Source organism: Drosophila takahashii, chromosome 3R (genome assembly GCF_030179915.1).
Source record: "Drosophila takahashii strain IR98-3 E-12201 chromosome 3R, DtakHiC1v2, whole genome shotgun sequence".
NCBI classification, from domain to species: Eukaryota; Metazoa; Arthropoda; class Insecta; order Diptera; family Drosophilidae; genus Drosophila; species Drosophila takahashii.
In genome coordinates this window covers 38070200-38089984 of record NC_091681.1, presented here as the reverse complement: position 1 = coordinate 38089984, position 19785 = coordinate 38070200, and the positions used below count along the sequence as shown (strand labels likewise).

The window sequence follows — 19785 nt, the reverse complement described above, 5'->3', positions numbered from 1 at the left end:
TGCGGCGAATAAACGGCCGTATACGCATGCTGTACACCATACTTTTGCAAAAGGGCGTTAAACGCGTGCGACTTAAACTGTACGCCGTTGTCAGACAGAACTACCTCAGGCACCCCAAAACAGTGAAACAGGTCCTCCTCAATGTAAGGCAAAATCGCATCTGTAGTAAATTTCTTTACCGGCTTAATAAAAGGAAATTTAGATAAGTGATCTAGCACCACAAGGATGCCAATATTTCCCGCTTTACTTCTTGGATAAGGCCCAAGAAAATCTACATAAATTTTCTGAAAAAACCTCTCAGTTTCCCCAGACCGGGCCAAAGGCGGTCTTAAAGCTTTGTTTGGATACTTAGTGCATTTACAAATTTCACACGCATTAACGTATTCCCTTACATCTTTCAGCAGCTTTGGCCAAAAGTAGTATGCACGAATTCGGTCAAGGGTCTTGTTAATGCCACCGTGCGCTGATAACGGATGTTCATGAGCGTCTTTTAACGTGGCTGGTATTAGATCATTAGGGATCCACAGCTTCCAACATTTCTCATCGGCTATTTTCTCTCCGATAGGATGTTCTGTACGACGAAAAATATGTTTCCCTACGATCTTTAGATCGGGGGTTAGATTTAGAGTTGAGCTAACTTTAGCCCTTAGAGATTTATATTCTTCTGAATCAAAGTGTTCTGATTGTAAATCGACTGCCGATATAGCTGCCATTTCCGAGCAGTCTTCGGTAAACACTCGGGACAGCGCGTCGGGAACTATGTTCTGGGAACCTTTCCGGTGTTTAATTGTAAAGTAATAACCTTGCAGTTTCAAGGCCCACCTAGCGAGTCTACTACTGAGATCGGTTTGAGTCATCAGCCACTTCAGGGATGCATGGTCCGTGATTACTGTAAACTGATGCCCCTCCACATAGGCCCGAAATTTCTTTATACTGAGAATGGCAGCCAGGCATTCCTTTTCAGTAACGGAATAGGAACGCTGACATTTATTGAGCTTCCTCGACATAAACGCTATAGGGACCTCATCGCCATCCTTATTGACCTGCATAAGGACACCACCAACTCCTGAGTGGCTGGCGTCGCAGTGAATAAAGAATGGCTCGGAAAAATCTGGTGTGTGTAGCACTGGGGCTTTACACATAGCCTCCTTCAGAGCCAGGAACGCACCATCAGCTTCATTTGACCAGGCGAATTGACGTTTTTGCGTTAACGCGTCAGTTAACGGTGAAGCAATGGACGCATAATTCTTTATAAATTTATGGTACCATCCAGTCATACCTAGAAATCTACGTAACTGCTTCACGGACTTGGGTACTGGGTAGTCTTTAATAGCCTCAATCTTAGCTGAATCCATGCTAATGGTTCCGTATCCTACTATATGTCCTAGGTAATGGACCTCGGGTACGCAAAATCTACTTTTCTGCACATTAATTGTTAACCCTGCCTCTTTAAGTTTATCTGCCAATTCCAGAAGGACGCTAATATGACGCTGGAACGTATCAGAAATAATAAGGAGATCGTCCAAATAGATGAACACCTCGTTCCTTAAGTTGGCCGGTATAATACGATCCATCAGTTTGGACATTGTGGAAGGCGCATTGCTTAATCCAAAAGGCATTACGGTGAACTGATACAGTGCTCGTCCTGGTACTGTAAAAGCCGTTTTGTCCCTCGATCCTGGTTCTAAGGGTATCTGCCAATAGGCATCCTTGAGATCCAGGCTCGAGATGTATTCTGCCTTTGGCAACCGACTTAGAATCCCATCTATAAATGGCATAGGGTATGCATCTTTGCGGGTTACCTCATTGACTCGCCTACTGTCTATACACAGCCTAACTTTACCTGGTTTTTTGACTAACACTACTGGCGAGGACCAGGCACTGTTTGACTCCTCAATGACTCCTAGGCCCAACATACGGTCGAGTTCCTCGTACATGAGCTTTTCTATGGCCGGTGACACGGGATAGTGCCGCTGTTTAATTGGCTTTGCGTCTCCTACATCTATACTATGTGACAACAGCGAAGTCTTTCCTAGACCTTTTTCCGCGAATGATGGAAAACTTTGAATGGCTTTATTAAGCTCCAAGAATTGCTCCTCAGACAATGGTCTCTGACGTTCGGACATTTCTAATTCATCGCAATTGTTTATCTCGTCTACGCATGCCTTTTCTTCTACCAACGAATCGGGTAGCAATCCAAATTCTTTCCAGAAATTTATACCTAAATATAAGGGTTGTACTAATGACGGAACTATATATAACGTTATCAATTTATTTTGATCCTTAAACTTAACCTGAGTGGTAACTTTCCCGATGACTTTTTGGTTTTGACCTCCGGCGGTTCGAACATCGGCCGAAATAGCTTTGAAGGGAAAATGAGATTCTTGTAAATCTCTGGCAAATTCTCCCCCAATGCAGCTTATTGAAGCGCCTGTATCCATTAACCCCGTCAATGTTCTACCTATCAGCGTAACTTCGGCATAAGGTCTGACATCCGGAGCTATTATAGCTGATACTAAATCCATCTCTTCTTGTCCGTTCCTATTCATGTAATCTCCCTTTCGTTCTTGCGATCGGATTTTTCGTTTCGCTAATCCTGTCAACTCCTTATTACGGTGCTCGCGTGTAACTGCCGTAGAAGGTGAAAATGTGTCTACATGAGAGTTTTGGGAGATCGTCATGTTTTTAGTTAATCCGTGTTGGTGGCTGTCGAAATCGTCTGTTTGCGTGTACCTTTCTGCGGTACACGCTTTTGAACGTTTTTTGATGCGCTACACTTGTGGCAAGTCGGACGATATGTATCCGCTTGGCCACACCCATAGCAAAATACTCGTCTATCCTCAACGCAGTCTTGGTAACGGTGCCCGTTGCCACGACAGTTCCAGCAAACCAGATTAATCGCCTCTATTTCTTCATCTATTTCTTCCGATTCAAGCTCTGCGGAATTTTCCACTGCATTTACAAATTTCCTAGGCGTGGGTCTAGGCTTAAGCGCTTGATTTGGATTTACCGTCTGCATGAATACTTCCCTAGTCCTAACTAGATGACGCAACTGTGAAATACTTAACACTCGCTCATAAAGCAACTCGTGCTGAATTTCCGGTAACAAATTAGCACGCAGGGATTCTAGTAATGAGGACTCAGACAATGGGATAGTCATTTTATCTGCTAACATCACTATCGCTTCGTAGAATTCATCAAATGATTCATTTTGTTTTTGCTTTCTCCTATCTATAGCAGCGCGAATATTTACATCGGTTCTTTCATCTTTGAACTGAATTAACATAGCCCTTTTAAATGCAGGCCACTCAATATTTCTAGCACTCTTGTGATAGCGCCAGTACCAATCGCTGGCACTTCCTTCAAAAAGATTACTTATGTAACGTGTCAACAACTCAAAGTTGCCACCTAAAGTCTGATAAGTTAGGGCCTCTATTCTATATATGAATTCATCTACTGACATAGGTCCACGACCAGAATATCTTAATTTCCAATTCACCAAAATCTGACTAACACGCTCTGGCCTAATATCCATCGGAATTGGTGACATGGAACCTATTGCGTTTGAGTCTACGAATGGTGCTGGTTGCGTAATTAAAGGTGGCGGAGGTTCCTGACTTCCGGTTCTTATATGAGATGGAAGGGAAGCCAGCAACTCTCGAAACCCTGATGTTATGGCTTTGGACAGTAGCTCTGCCTGTTTAAGTGAGGTATCGGATAGAACCTCGGTCTGTCTTATCGATGCGGCTGCCATGGCATCCGCTACTGTTTGTTGGAGCTGATGCAAAGATGGGGATGGACTTTGACTTTCCTGCCCTGCGTTGACATCCATCTCCTCAGATCTGTTGTCATCCACTGGGGTTTGAATACCTGCTCCTAAATCTCCCGGGCCGGCTGTATTTGGGGCCGGGATTCTTGACCTCGAAGGACCTACCGTCGAACTACCTGCGGCAGCCGAGTCCAGGTCTGAATTGGGATTTGCTCTCGTACTAACTGGCATTTCAGGATTGAACACAGAGCTAGCTAACTCTCCTCTTGATTCGTTAAGCAAACTACCTGTCGAAGTCTGAAAGGAAGTCGCGCATACAGGACAAACTTTTCTATGGCCTATCCTGCTACTGAAACACGCTCTGTGAAAGGTGTGCCCACACCCAGTTGTCAACAGTTGTGCAGAAAATTCGATTATTTGTAAGCAAAGATAACACTCTGGACTTTCTGTGTTCCCAGAATTTCCTAAATTGGATATATTTTCACAACTGCGCGATACTGGCATTTCTAATGGTACTGGGACAACTTTATTTTAATATATATTTTAATATACTCTCCTACTCTTTTCCAAGGACTCACGTTCACTATGCTTCTACCAAAAATAACTATCAATAATAATGAAAACGAAAAAAAATATATTTATTTTAAGCTTTTGGGGACCCTGCCTAATTAACAGGATAATGAATGGTAACCTTTTTTCTTGATTTTTATTTTTATTTTATTTTTTTTTTAAATGTGAGATTCCAAACTTTTGTAACACCAAGTTTAGAGGTAAATTCTGCAAATATTTAAAATGGTTAACACGGTCGAAGAAGGTTTATAAACACCTAACATCTTATCCTCTGCTATCATAATATTGTTCACCTTTTCCTCAGTTTTAATTAAGTTATTATTTGGAATCAGAGAAATAACTAGAACAGACGGACAAAACTGCAGTCCACTGACTACAGACACTTGTGTGATTAAATACCACTAACATCATACTTCCAAAACAAGTAATATCCACTGCTTCTTGAAAACGCACGGTTACTTGAGCGGATGATGTCAACTTGCCAAGTGACATATGTATAAAACAGAAAAAACAATTCTCCTAAAACAAAATCGCCAACTAGTCTTTAATGATCTGAGATTGGCATGGAAACGGTGATCCAGAACTCCTTGCCTCCCCTCGGATAAAGGATTTATTTCAATAATGCTCGGTTTATCATAAGTTGACTCAAATGAAAAATTTTCCAGAGCTATTATTGACCTTTCCGAATTCAGAATTTTTCAACTAGTATATCTGAAAATGCGAAATAATGTTTGATGACTGTAACATTTCAACAACTATTTTTATATTGTGGCGTGCCGGTTGAATTGCTTGCTATAGCAACTCTTGCTCCACGTTTGGGCGCCAGATTTATAAATATATATATTATATTTACTGTAGCATGTAACGTACAGAGGGAGATCCCAGAAAACTTAATATTTTCCAAAAGGAAGAGCAGATGACAATTCGTATATCGTGCGGACCACGTGATGGTTCCGGCTAGTCGTCGAGTCCGTTGATATACAGCCCATTATCTCCACAAAAGAAATCACATAAATATATTATCATTAAATCGATCACGTGCAAGAATAAGTCGACGGTAACGCAATTCGGACTGACGAATATTTTGGGAGATTTGCTTAGAATTGAAGTTAGGAAATGAAAATGGTTACAAAGGAAAAAATAAAAATCTCAAGAATGTGGCAAGATGTTGTTGCAACCACAAGTGCCCACCCTTCCATGATCACACCGTCCCATAGCTAGGGTGTGATCCCTAAATGAGGGTATTAACCCTCTATGGTACCCCCACATCTCCTGTTATCGGCATGTCCCCTTTAGCTAATTGGCGGTCTACTCAAAATTCATTATAAAATTCATTTATTAACATAGAATATTTAAATGTACTGCTGACATAATTCTACAGGGCGTATTCCCACCCACAATCGCTATTTTACGCAAGGAATTAACAGAATATAAATTTATAGATATAGAAATATAATAGTTATCTAAAATATAATAATATAATCATAATGGCAATATAGTATTTAAACAGTAACAAAATAAAGGGGCAAAAATAAATTTAAGATATGTAATTAAAAAGGAAGGAAATTAACCCGTGTGTATGAGAAAAGTAAATACAACCAGTGGTCAGGGTTGTGGAACCTAAGTGGATTCCATTGACTTTACATTTGGCAATGCTTAAGCGGCGAATTCGCGAAACTTGCGGCGAATTCGTATTACGGCACAAATCATTCTGGTTTATTTCTATAATTCTTACTTCATTCTTTTCTGTGCGGTTCTTTTCTTTCAAATTCTACTTCATTCACTTCATGTTTTCTTTTCTATTTTAATTTTCGTTCATTTCAATTTCGTTTTAAGTTTTCATTATTTTAATTCAATTTTGACCTTTCGGCTTTTGTTATTTGGTCGGAAATTCTGGTCGGGGATTTTCTTTATGCAATTTATAAAAATATATAAAATAAGTAGGGTGACTCACTCATTGAACATCCGGCGAGGAAAGCGCTTTCTTCGTAGAACGTTGTCACTGAAATTCGCTGAAATGTTAATAATACATATGTTTCACCGCACGACACAAGAACCTCGCCAAATTGATCTTCTTTTCTTTCTTAAACATGACTCAAGCTATAACTTTACTTGATTGGTTTCATTTTCTTTTACCAAATAGTAATTTACGTTTATATTAGAATTTTCTTCACTGATTTTCTGGCGTTGCTATACCGCTCGCATACACACTCACAAATGGGCTTTTATTTCTTTATATTTGCGTGTGCGCATTTTAAGGAAGTAAATTTAAGTATTAAGAAAAAATATAATTTAACTATAAAATTTAGAAAAAAAAAGAACTTGAAATAATCATAAGGGGAAAGAGTACAGTGGCGTACTTTTAGAATAATACCATTTAAAGGTAAAATTACATAGAAAACCAGCAACCGGAGATGCTCATACGAGAGGCCACTGTACTTTAACGTAGGTCAGTTACAAAGCGATTACATAATTGCAGCGTGGTCTTGCAGGTTACATGTGTGTGTGCGTGACTTTTTCTTTTGGGTGGTTCTTATTCAGGCAATTATTAGATTTTCACACTCAAAAAAAACGTAGATTCTGCCGAACTTTTCGTACGACGATGAGCAGTATTTCCCGGGCGGTTTTCCGCCGTTTTCCGACTTTCCGCGGCCTCGGCGCCGAGCAGCGTCGGAGCTGCGACCGTTGCGTTTGCGCTGGTAATAAAAACTGAAGCCCCTCTCCTCTCTGGCCGCTGCTTGGGCCGATCTCTTTCGGGAAAGCTGAGCTTTGCCTGGAACGTCTGGAGATCGGAGCGTATTGATGGAAAAACCAATGGCTGGGAGAATAAAGGTGTGCTTTTGCACCTGGGTACCTAAATAAAATTGACTAAGGTCAGCATTGCCTAATTTTGGGGACGACAGCCGATTTATTTTCTTACCCAATATGGTATAACCCACGATTATTAATAACTTTTCTAATCTTTGACTGGCTGGCACTTTGAATTAACTTTTTGACTTTGCTCGAGATATGCACGTCTGCCTTGGCTGGCGTTAGAATTAGAAAAGACCGATACTCGCGTGTCAGAACCTCATGTAACCAAAATTTCCCCAAATTTCGAAAAAGATCGCCATTTTTGTCTGCCAACCCACGGTACTCTCATGTAATTTTGATTCCAGAATTTCTCTTGAGTGCAACCTTTTTGAGCTGAGCTTGGCAGCGATTCATTCTCTTTGGTAACCCAAGTGGGACAAAAAAAAATTAAAGTCTGCTTCTAGGCTTATTTATTTTGGTGGACAAAAGAGCGACAAGGTACATTACACCCGGGTCTCCCGCGCAAGGAGCGAATGGCCTACATACTGGGCCATTGTAGCACTTAAACTTGCTGTGGCAAACCGAGCAATGTATGTAAAGGGTGAAGCGGACAACACATTTGAATACTAATTGCATAATTTTTGACCATTCGCGTTTTACTTATTTACATACGTATATACTTATGTATATATTTATGCTAACGCAATTTATATTATGTGTAGTATATAGTAAATAACTAAATATAAACCTAATTATTTTTAGTTTACTGCTTGCCATCAATAAAAAAAAAGGAATAAAAAAAAGTAAAAAAATAAATAAAAATAAAAGAAAATAAAATAAATAAAAAAAAATAAAATAACATAAAAAAAAAGGTTAAAAAATTTTGCTCTGGGACTCGAACCCGCGTCGATTCGATTGCTAACCAAGTGCTTTAACGGTCTGCGCCACGAGTACAGCTGGCCGGCAGCTGACAAGTTCTGGCATTGAACATTTTGGTGTGCCAGAGCATGTGAAAACAACTATTTCTATTTTTTAGAAAAAATTTCTACTTTTTAGAAAATGTTTCTATTATTTAGGGTTGGTTTCATTTTAGGGTTAGGGCACTAATTTTTAGAAAAGGTGTTGCCAAAATATTTTATTATTTTCGTTTGCCTTTCTATTTTTCAGAAAATAATTTCTAATTTTAAGGGCATTTTTTCTAGATTTTAGGGTTATTTTAGTTCATGGTAACCAATTTCTACATTTAAGAAAAACTTCCTGGATTTAAGGAAAACTTTCTTGACTTAAGAAAAATTTCCTTATATTTAGAAATAACTTTCTTGTATTTAGAAAAAAGAAATTTTAATGGCGATTTTCTAAAATTTAGGGTTAAATTTATTTTGAGTGTGGTCAAAATTTTTTTTTTAAATTTTAATCGCGGTTTTCTGCACTTTTAAAAAGTCTTAAAAATGCCAAGCTTCTTTAGCGAGGACCTATTTCTTATCCCTTTGATTTCTCATCACTAATTTTCAGTTAAGCGTTTCCGTTGGTCAAATATAAGCTTAAATACATTTTTGGATTGCAGACGATTACTCCTCAGCGAAATGTCCAATAGCTTTGAAAATTGGTTGCCATACTGTCCTTCTAATTATCTATAATCGCTGATTCCAAATTTTTTAAAATCGCTGGGGGCCGTTTTCCATAGGTAAGTCTGCTATGCCCTTTTTATAAATTATACTAAGATATAAAAATATATCCATAAAACGTAAATTATTAAGTATTAATTTTTACATCAAATTAAATCTGAGCATTCTTTGTAAAATTATACTAAGTTGCAGTTTTAAAATACTTAATAATGTTAATATTCTTAATATTGATCATGAGTTAAAGTTATAAATTAACTAATCCAGGCAAGAATTTTTATTTAAAGTACATGCAAAAATTTTATCTCTGTGAATAAAAAATTTGAATAATTAAAAATCTATCCAAGAAACTTCGAAAATTTTTAAATATGGAATTTTATATCAAGCAAAAATAGAAAATTAGTTGTCAAAATTGAAACCTTTTTAGAAATTTTTATAAATTATACTAAGTTGTAGTTTATAAATTAAGTATTATTGTTAATTCTGATAAGTTAAAGTTATAAATTAACTAATCTAAAAGTACAGGCCAAAACCTTATCGATATGAATCGAATTGCAAACATATGTAGCATACCTTTTGGGGCCCAGTGCGCAGGCGCCTGGAAAAATTGATTCACTGTAGCTGCGTGCAGTGTTTGCAATTACTACTCCGTAGTAGCGAGATGAATACAAATATTGCTATGCTATTGCTATCGCTCTCTTTTTGACGAGAGCCGTAGCAGAGCCATAGCAAAATAACGAGAAAGTTTGTGCTCTGCTCTGCTCGTAGTTTTGTCGCTTCAGAAACTGTAGCAATAGCGGTAGCAGAAAATCAAGTCCTGTGCTCTGTGTAGCAGTAACGGTAGCAAAAAATTGATAGCGAGATGAGAGCAGAGCACTTGCTTTTTTCATGTGCTACGACTCTCGCTTGCTTCTGTCAGAATAAAGTGGTTTAAAATAATAAAAAAAATAATAGTATTTTATTCAAAAACTAAAAATCAATATATTATATTATATTATATATAATATTCGTTTTTTATTGATTTTTAGTTTTTGAATAAAATACTATTATTTATTTTATTATTTTAAACCACTTTATTCTGACAGAAAATATTTTCTTTCTCATTCTGGCAAAGCGACAATTAAAAAGAAAACGCTGCATAAGAAAGGTGCAGAAAATAAGAAAACTAACACAAGCGAGAGTCGTAGCACATGAAAAAAAAGCAAGTGCTCGGCTCTCATCTCGCTATCAATTTTTTGCTACCGTTACTGCTACACAGAGCACAGGACTTGATTTTCTGCTACCGCTATTGCTACAGTTTCTGAAGCGACAAAACTACGAGCAGAGCAGAGCACAAACTTTCTCGTTATTTTGCTATGGCTCTGCTACGGCTCTAGTCAAAAAGAGAGCGATAGCAATAGCAAAACAAAATACTACGAGAGTAGCGTAGCTTTTCAAACGCTGGCTGCGTGTTTGGCCAAAATGGTGTCCTTAGAGGCCGAGAAATTGTGATACAGCTGGCTGAAGCAGCTTTCCCCCTTATTATTCACTGTCAATGTCAACAACCGAAGCTTGGGAAAAGGAAAACCCACTTATAAATTCGATATGGACTTGGAGGAGGTGGCAAGTCAGCATGGATTCAGCCAGCATATGGCCATGGCCACGTACAATGTGGAGGTGAGTCTGCAGTACACAACCCCCTTTATAACTACTTATAAACTTTATGAACCACCCTTTGCAGACCTCGGCGGTGCATCGGAAACTGCAGAGCAAGGTGGAGGCCCTGAGGATCCTGCGCCAGGAACTGGAGCAGTTTCGCGTGGAAAGAGATCAATACAAGCTGGTGGCGGAGACCCTGCAGCTGCGCTACTCGGCGCTGAAGAGCAACAGTGAACTGCTGGCCGTCGGCGGCTGTGGAGCCCTCAGCGAGAACTCCAGCTTGGCCGCCCTGCTCCATGAGACGCGGGAGCAGAATCTCAAGCTCAGCACGGAGGTGGAGGCCCTGAGGCAGCGACTAAACGAGCTCCAGGGCGACATGGAACTCCTACGCGAGACGGAGGCTAGCAATAAGTCCAGGGTCCAGGCGATGGCCACCGAGAATGCTGCCCGCAACAAGGAGGAGCTGCAGTGGCGTCGGGAGAGGGCAAACTTCATCTGCCACCTGGAGGGCCTGAAGAAACGCAATGCCCAGCTGGCCTTTGATCTCAAGGCGGTCATCGATGAGAAGGAGGAACTGATTACCGAGCGGGATGCCTACAAATGCAAGGCCCATCGCCTCAATCACGAGCTCTTCGTGGCTCTGAGGGCTAAAAAAACGCATCCTAGGGTGAGTTAGGGCTTGCTATAATATATATATTGTATAATTATAAAAGAAACTGCAGCTCCTGGACATCGATGGTGTTTTGCTGGAGAACAAGTACCTGCATGAACGTGTGAAGATCCAGGACAGCGAACTGGAACTGACCAAACAGAGCATAGCCAAGTACAAGGTATTAATCTGAACCCTATAAACTAATTGTTAGATTTATTTACATATTTTATAAACCTTTTTGAAGACCATGTTGGATGCCAAGAAGAAAAAGGGAATTGTAAAACTGGGCGGAGGCGGCACAAATGAAGACACCATACTGAGTCCACGACAAGGTGGGTATTTATATAATTTATACATCTGCTAAGCCTGTTTAATTTTCCCTTTCCCTTAGTTAAAACCATTCTGGAGAGCGGCATTGATCTGCCGCAGAAAACCGAGAGCTTAAGCGACCTCAAATCCTTGTGTTTGGCTTTGCTAGACAATCTGAACGATAAGAATTTGGCCCTAACTCACCAGAAGAAGACCAACAAGTAGTTGTCTTAGTTCCCAAATCAAAATGTATACTAAAAGAATATATTCCACAGAATACTGGCTGGCAAAATGACGGAGCTGGAACAGCGGTGGCAGCAGCTCCTCTCTGGAAACGAGGATAACTCGGAGGGCCAGGAGGAGGACGAGGAGTACGGCTATGCTCCCTCGCAGCTGCTCCTCAATGGCTACTGCGCCGCAATGGTTGATGATGCCGACATCAGCAGCACTCCGTCCATTGCCCCCGACAACGAAGACGCGGCAATTACGCCGGATCCTGGGGATACCAGGAAGCACAAGTCGGCGGAGGTCCTGCACTCGGACGATGGAATGTCCTCGCTGTCGACCGAGTCCGTGGACTCCTCGGTTTACGGGGTGGATGTGCAGCCTTCCGAAGACTTCCACAAGTCTTCGTCGGCCACCACAGATTCCGGAAATTGCGGTCTGAGCAGCCGGTGTACCGGCACACCTCGAATATCCAGTTCCGTGGCTCGCGAGCGGATGGAGGATCTAAAGGACTTGCCTCCCCACCTGGCCACGCTGGTGCAGAAGGCTCTCCACGAACTGGACATGCGGGACTACGAGGCTATGGTCACGATACGGGCCGAAAATCTATCTGCTATTCCTTAAATACAAAACTAGTTCAATTGGGAAGTCCCGCAAAGATGGAAGCATATCGCAGTGTTGACAGAGGATATAATATATGTATATTACCGCAACAGCGTACAATAAAACAGATTATAAAACAGGAAACTGAAGAATGCAATTTAGCTAAAGCTTTAAATGGGAAGTTTGAATTGCGCGCCCAATGAACCTGCGATATCGATAAATAATCGCTTAGAGTGTTGAACAACGCTGGCATAAATACACACAAACATTCCCAGTCTGGGTATACATTTTCTGATAAGAATGCAAAGTTTTGAGTTTTTGAATTAAAAATGCCTTAGTTAACAACCAGCAAGTGCCATGTAGAATTAACCCAGTGCTACAGAGAGCAGGAATGGAGCAGCAATCAAAAGTAATCACCAAGGGGCCCCAATCAGGCCAATTCTAGTCCGGGAGGAGCAGCCCATCCCAGCCAGATATCAGGATGTCCAACGATGTGCAGGTGGCCCGAGTGGCCAAGATAGCCGCCACCGATGTGCCGCGACGCAGCGGCAAGCAGCGCGACTCCAGCGGATTCCAGGGCAATCACAGCGAGGATTTCGAGTATGTCTTCGGGAGCATTTCGCCGCGCGGAGGAGGTCCTGGCGCCAGGCACTTGGTGGGATCCTGCGACCTGGACTCCCCGGAGCACACGCAGCGGGACACTACGGAGAGCGACAACAACATCTCCAGCTGCTCCACGCTAGACATTGTCAACAAAGTGAGTGATGGCCCCATTACACTGGGAGAAAAATATTATAATGTTATTACAAATATTAATATTTTTAAACAACAATTTTGAAAAAATTGTAAGGTACTATTTTCATGCTTAGGGCTTAGTACTCAACCCAACAAAAAGTCGTCCAAAACAAAAAACTTCATATGAAAAACAACGTCAAGAAATTTTATTTCACATAAAGTTTTTTTATTTGGACGACATTTTGTTGGGTTGAGTACTAGCCCTTATTTGCGATTTTTAAATTGTTTTTTGTACATTAAAATTATATTTTTCCTATAAACATAACAACCTACAAAGAGAAAAGCAAAAAAAGTATTTCCTTTTGAAAATATAACAATGTACCTACCTAGGTAGTACCTAAAATTCAAGTCCTACAAAGTACAAATTTCTATAAAAAGAATTTTTTTTCGAAAAAAAAGTTTTTCTTCCTTCAATTTCAGTTCTTTAATGTATATACATGTAATTTAATGAATGTCCAAATATATAGGATTGCAAATTTTATTATTTTGTTATTTTGCTATCGTAAGAAGCATTTAATTAATTAAAAAATTTTTTTTACATACAAATTATACTATCACATAATATTAAAAAAAAAAACTTTTCCATAAATCTGCATAGTTAGATTATTATTTTTGAAAGCCCAATCATTGTAGAATACCCCGTTTTTTAAGTGTACCCTTTTGTGGGGGTCTTGGAATTCGGCTGGCGTCCAGTGCGCAGATGCGTGTCGAAGGCTGAGGGTCAAGTTGCAGTGGCGGAGAGCGCGGATGCACCCGCGGCTGGATGACGACGTAATCGCCAGTCGAAATTTTCCACTGGACGATGATTGCGGAGCAACTGCTTCCGCGCAGCCTGAGCTGCCTGTGCTGCAGCGACACGCCGTCGGTGCCCAGCGACAAGCGGCGCAGCTGGGAGTACACCCTGATGGCCCATCCGCTGGCCAGGCGACCCATAAACGTGATGACCCCCACCGCTGGCCATCTAGAAATCTCTAATCCTTGTCTTTCCCGCTCTGATTACTCCACAGGTTGAGCAGCTATCGGTGCAGCAGCTGGAGAACCGGGTGCGCGAACTCACCCAGCGCCTGCAGCAGGCCGAAAGGCAGCTCACGGAGAGCAACACGGAGCGGGAGATTTGCCACAAGCGGCTGGAGGTGGTCAGCCAGGCGCACGAGTGCCGCATCACCGAGATGCACTGCGTCATAGCGGAGCTGAGCAAGAAACTGCGCAGCAAGCAGGATCACATTATCATGGAGGAACAGGAACCGGAGGGTAGTGGTAAGTAGATATGCTAAGAGATCCAAGGAACAAGGCTAATCAGTATTTCCAATTATAGAACTGAGTTTTCAGGAGGGTTCTGTCTACAACTCCGAGCTCAATCTCACCAATCCCGATGCCGAGTGCCAGACGGAACCCCTGGAGGATCTCGAGGGCGCCTACAGCACCACAAGTGTGGGTCAGATGGGCCACAAGCCGCAGGAACTCAGCCACAAGGGCCAAGTGGAGGCCTTGCAGGAGGAGGTGCTGCATTTGAGGGCCCAAATAGCCCTGCTTCAGTCCGAGATTTCCACCAAGGAGGCCGCCGTGGTCGAGGAACAGACCAAAGTGGCCTTCTTTGGCTGCGAAACGGAGGTCAACGAAAGCGGACAGCGCCTCAATGATTTGAATTGTAAGATATCTTAATTAAATTCATATCCTGATGGCTAACGTGCTCCTTTCAGCTTGTGTTTCCCTGACCAGCCCGCAGAAAACGTGTGCCCGCCGTGCCGAAAATGGCCGAACGGGTCAAGTTGCGCTGCGCCAGCAAACAGGAATCCGCTGAAGCTCCCGAGCACACATCTCTAAGCAACGAGGAGCACATTAACCTGGTGGAGCACTTGGTGTGCGAGCTAAAAGAGCAGAACCTCTTCATGGAAAGCTTCATGGAGCCCCTGCAGCTGAGCAGGGAATTGGAGCGACTGCAGCGGCGTGTGGAGCACTTGGAGATGCGGAACACCATGTTGGCACTGACGCTGGACGAGTGCAAGGAGCACACGGAGCACCTGTATCTGCTGTGCGGCAAATACGAGTCCAATGCGGTGGCCCTTCAACTGGCGCTCAACTGCAGCGATCGGGCAATCGAGGCGTACGACGTGATGCTGGCTCTGCTGGAGAGCAAGTAAGTCTGGTCAGGATTCTGGATCCACCTTTGCTAACCCAACTCCCTTTTAGGTTGGCTCTACTCGGTGAGAAGTCAGCGGCGGCGGAGGAGAGTCGCCGATCTGTGGAGGCGGTGGCAAGGCATCTGCTAGCTCGACTAGACAGTGAGAAGAACGTGTGCGAGAATAGTTTGGGACCTTGGCAACACAACATCAATTTAAGCACTGAAGATACCCCCAAGATTGGCCGCTCCTGGTGCCCCGACGACGACAATCGTCTGCGCTACCACGTCTCCAAGCTGAAGGGACGTCGATCGAGTGTCCAGCACACCATCGTCAGTCTGGAGTCGCCCTTCAGCGATATTTACGAGCGGAAGCGTCTCGCCTTGGAGAAGGAGCACGAGCTGCGCAGCGAGGACAAGAAGTCACCCATCGATCTGGAGACGGCGGTGATTATGCAGGAATTGCTTGAGCTGCGCGATGCGAATCTTCAGCTGAAGTCGAAATGGAGGAAGCGGAGAAGGAGCGGCAGAATGCCAACGAGCGTGTGGGCATCCTTCATGAAGCCCTGAAGCAGCTGCAGGCCAGCAATCGGGTGTCCTACTCGGAGGCAGAGCACGCCACCCTCACGGAGCAGCAGTTGGTCGAGGCTCTGACGCGGGAAACGGAGCTCAAGAGCCGCATCCAGACGCTGTTGGCCAATGTCACCGCCTCGCAGAAGGCCTCCGACGAGAAGTACGAGCAGCTGCACCAGAATGTGCGAGAACTCCAGAAGTCCAACCAGTAAGATTGCTTTCTATAACTACGATTAGTTTTTAAAATCAATTATTTGGATCACTTATTTTCATTTGATTTGTTCATAAGGAAAAACAAGTGATTTAATATAAAATAATTTCGAATTACCTAAATAATTTGCTTAGTAATTTTATCACTCCACTCACTTTTATTCTGTGCTCCAAGTGATCCAAGTTGACACACTTAAACTCACTCACTGTATTCAAAAAATTGACTTGTTTGTCAATTCAAGTGTACTCATGCAGGAATAATCTTTTCTCTTCATCCTTTTCAGTAATCTGGGACAAATGTTGGAGCACAGCAAGCGCAAGTACCAGCTGCGGGTGAGGAAGCTGGAGCAGAAGATCGTTGACCTGCGACTGGACTACGAGCAGGGACACAATCATGTACCCGAGACGACTTTGTAGGCCCAGGAGGACTGGGCAACTGGACGAGGAGCGGGCGCGCTTGTCACATATCCCGCAAAAGATCTTTCCCTCTCGATCATATCGCTTAGTTTACCCCCAACGCAATGCCCCCAACCGAGTCTACAGTTGCCCCTGGAACACCGACATGATGATGAACGAGACAGTATCACGAATGTGCCATGATAACTAACTTGCAGCCAGCTGGTGGCTGCAGCCACTACATACTCAACTACATACATAATACATATTCAGAAGGTGCCATGAGCAAGGCTCCAACCGTGGGATTGGAGCATCCGGCTCTGGGCCACAAGCAATTACATATTTATAGACATACATTCGACTAGGCAAACTAAGGAGTTAGCTACTCACGACGCGTACACGGGATCCTATATTTATACAATGTATTCGCATTTTGCTTGTTATATGAATTCAATATGTATTTAAAATTGTACAAATTATAAACATGTCTAATGAAAGTAATTTTGATGGTTTTATAAAAACGTAGAATTTGAAACTGGCGCCGATTACTAATCGATTTAGCAGAAAATTTAAAAAGTTTCATCCCAATCTCTCGGTTCAGTGTTGCAAAATACCAAATTGGAGTAAAAATTGGTGCTCGCTGAAATTTTATTGGAAAACTAAATTTTACCAAATGAGTTCTTCGGAAAGAGATAAAACTGTGGTCCATAAGGCGGCGGCATGCAAAGGATCCTTAGCAAATAGAGGAACTAAGAGAAAGTACCCTACAGAAGACACAAGCGAACCACTTCCTGATGTTCCAATCAAAATAAAAGCAGAGCAAGTTGAGGAGGATGCACAGGATAAAGATGATCAGGGTTCTATGATCCTGATAAAAAACGGAACCATCCCCCGATGGACAGGACGTCTCCGAAACCTTCGTATCCTCGAGCAGCACAAGAAATTCCAGCAAGGCAGCCACTGCTGCGCCTACGCATCAGCAGCGCAAGGCCAGGGTCAGTAAAGCTCGTTTCATTCTCGGCAAGATTGTTAAGAATGAGGCAGAGGGCAGGATTGACCAGCGCGATGCGGAGGACAAGATTCGATGCCTGGCGGAGATCGCAGACTTCGAGGAGTACATGAGGCGGCGCCAGGCAAGCGAGATCGCAGCCAAACTGGCAAAGGACGCTCAGGGGAGCCCAAGACCGACCTCCTTGGTGAAGAAGGCCAAGAAGTTCAGCGACGTAGCCGGAGACAACCTCGCAATGGCACTGGTGGACGACCTGCACGAGGACGGACGCCTGCTGTCGGAGAAGTGGGAGGAGATCGAGGTCAAGGTGGCCGACATGATAGCCGAAAGGCTGTCAGCCGTGCCAAATAGTCCGATCCCCTCCTTCGACTCGTCGGAAATGGTCAGGGGGCACCGGGTGATCAAGTGCGATGACTCCTTCTCAAGCTCCTTCCTAGCGGAGTGCATAGCCAGGATTGGAAATGCTTGGGACGGCCTTAGTATTAGGCTCGTCCACGCCTGGGAGATTCCAAGGAGGCCGCGGGCTCGCATTTGGTTGCCAAAGGAGCAGACTGACCAGGGAAAGGTGCTGTCGCTGCTGAGGGCTCAGAACCCAGAGGTGCACACAGAGGACTGGGAGATACTCAGAGTGGAGAAGGAGATGAAGACGAGCCAGCCGTTCCTCTTCCTCATCAACCAGCGCTGCGTGCCGCAGCTTGAGAGGGCCGACTACACCGTCCGGTTCGGCCTACGGAAGGCCAAGGTCAAGGTCTTCCTGGCAGAGCCGGATGATGTTCTCGAAGAGGTCGATGACACCAACAAGCTGTAAGATGACCTGGTCAGACGTAACACCCAACTAGAGTCATGCAGATTAACCTGAAGCACAGCACGCATGCTTCAGCCCATCTTGCAGTTCTTCTCAGTGAGAGGAACATTGACATAGGCATCGTTCAAGAACCATGGACTCGAGACGGACAAATCTCGGTGTTCTCAATGAATGTTCCAAGTAGTATATAACCATGTACCAACCTCCCAATAAATTATTTATCATTTCATCTTACAACTCCGTGGTTCTACTTTCTGACCTCCGGGAAGTGGGCTCGTAAGTATAAGGACCGAGTTCCTTATACAAACTTATATTGGTCTTCAAGCCACGCTTGAAAACTTTTTTTATACTAACTCAACAGGTAGGCCGAGGCAGGTATTATTAGACAGAATAACTATAACGCACTTCTGGCTCCACCTGAGCAAGTCATCAATGGGCAGACTGGTGAGGGTGGTTTGGGTGGTTAATAAATACATAGAATTTAAATCTGGCGCCAATTACTTATCGATAATCGATTTCACAGAAAATATAAAAATTGTCATCCCTAAGGTGTAGTGTTGCAAAATATCAAATTGGAGTAAAAATCCTCGCGGAAATTTGATTGGAAAAATAAATTATCCCAAATGAGTTCCTTAGAAGGAGAACGTGGAACTAAAAGAAAGTACCCTACAGAAGACACAAGCGAAGGGTATTTCATGGAACCAATTCCTGATGTTTCAATCAAAATAGAAGCAGAGCAAGTGGAGGATGCACAGGATGAATATGATATGGAACCACCACTCGATGGACAGGTCATCGCCGAAACTTTCGTATCCTCGAGCAGTACAAGAAATTCCAGGGATATCCCAAATGGATCGCCTCATTTATCCACCTCGACCGGTGGCACCTCTGCATCGGCAACCGATCCCAAGAAGTTTACTTATGCGTCGAGGCGGACTGCTGCCAAGATACTTCGGTCACATTCAAGGAGCAACATTACCACTCCCTCAGCTGCGTGGATGGAGAAGGTGGAGTGGGCGCGCACTGTGCTCCCCAACTACGTACTTTTAGAACCCAGCCTGGGGAACACCCAACCGCAGAAGAAACCTCCAATTCCCACAGAAACCATAATCGGTATCATAGACGAGGGAAATCCTGAAGGCGGAATACCCAAAGACAAATGGAAGGCGGTGGAGGCTCAACTAGCCATTCAATGTTTGCAAATGCTACGCGACGAGCCCGGCTTGTCTCCCAAATGCAGGGACATTGGATGGTATCAGGGCAGAGTGAAACTGGTGCTCTGCGGGAATCGTCGCTCGGCTGAGCTATATAAGAGATCGGTTGGACAGCTCGGGGAGGTTTACGAAGGGGCTAAAATTGTCGCTCTCGATTGGCGGCACGTTCCCCGTAAACCCGTGGGAATCGTTTGGGTTCCATTAACGATCAAGACACCCGAAGATATCCTTTTCATGATACAGCAATGTAACCCCAAACTTCCCACTCACGACTGGAAGGTTCTTGAAGTGAAGAAAGACGGTACCGAAAATCGAGCGATCGTGGTGTTGAATGATCAGTCAGTTGCACCAATAAGAGCTGCGAATGGGGAACTAAACTTAGGGTTCTGTGCGATCAAAATGGATATGAGAGACCCCAATAGCTATACCGAAGACGAGTTTGAGGGGCCATTAACTATTAATGAAATATTTGACTTTTTGAAT

General features: G+C 43.3%; 3 protein-coding genes across 3 annotated transcripts; all 3 read left to right on the top strand.

Annotated features, from left to right (window-relative positions):
- The first annotated feature begins 10203 nt into the window (after window positions 1-10203).
- Window positions 10204-12319, top strand: LOC108065505 (coiled-coil domain-containing protein 149). Its single transcript, XM_017153505.3, has 6 exons — window positions 10204-10410; window positions 10475-11059; window positions 11115-11222; window positions 11289-11376; window positions 11436-11574; window positions 11629-12319. Exons 1-6 carry the CDS (start codon window positions 10339-10341, stop codon window positions 12200-12202), a joined length of 1566 nt encoding a protein of 521 aa, XP_017008994.2. The 5' UTR covers window positions 10204-10338; the 3' UTR covers window positions 12203-12319.
- A 114-nt stretch (window positions 12320-12433) lies between these two features.
- Window positions 12434-16757, top strand: LOC108065700 (colorectal mutant cancer protein). The gene is given in 8 exon segments (XM_017153818.3): window positions 12434-12938; window positions 13984-14233; window positions 14292-14624; window positions 14677-14702; window positions 14704-15113; window positions 15167-15591; window positions 15594-15876; window positions 16163-16757. Coding segments are annotated over 8 exon segments (2136 nt in total). The 5' UTR covers window positions 12434-12662; the 3' UTR covers window positions 16296-16757.
- On the top strand, window positions 16441-18091 carry LOC123003312 (uncharacterized). Its single transcript, XM_044395477.2, has 2 exons — window positions 16441-16458; window positions 17177-18091. The coding sequence occupies exons 1-2, from the start codon at window positions 16441-16443 to the stop codon at window positions 18089-18091; spliced, it is 933 nt and encodes a 310-aa protein (XP_044251412.2).
- The last annotated feature ends 1694 nt before the right edge of the window (window positions 18092-19785 follow it).

Coding starts and splice junctions, on each gene's coding strand:
- LOC108065505 (XM_017153505.3), top strand. CDS start 10,339: ATGGACTTGGAGGAGGTGGCAAGTCAGCATGGATTCAGCCAGCATATG. Junction 10,411..10,474: donor TGGCCACGTACAATGTGGAG/GTGAGTCTGCAG, acceptor CACCCTTTGCAG/ACCTCGGCGGTGCATCGGAA. Junction 11,060..11,114: donor CTAAAAAAACGCATCCTAGG/GTGAGTTAGGGC, acceptor AAGAAACTGCAG/CTCCTGGACATCGATGGTGT.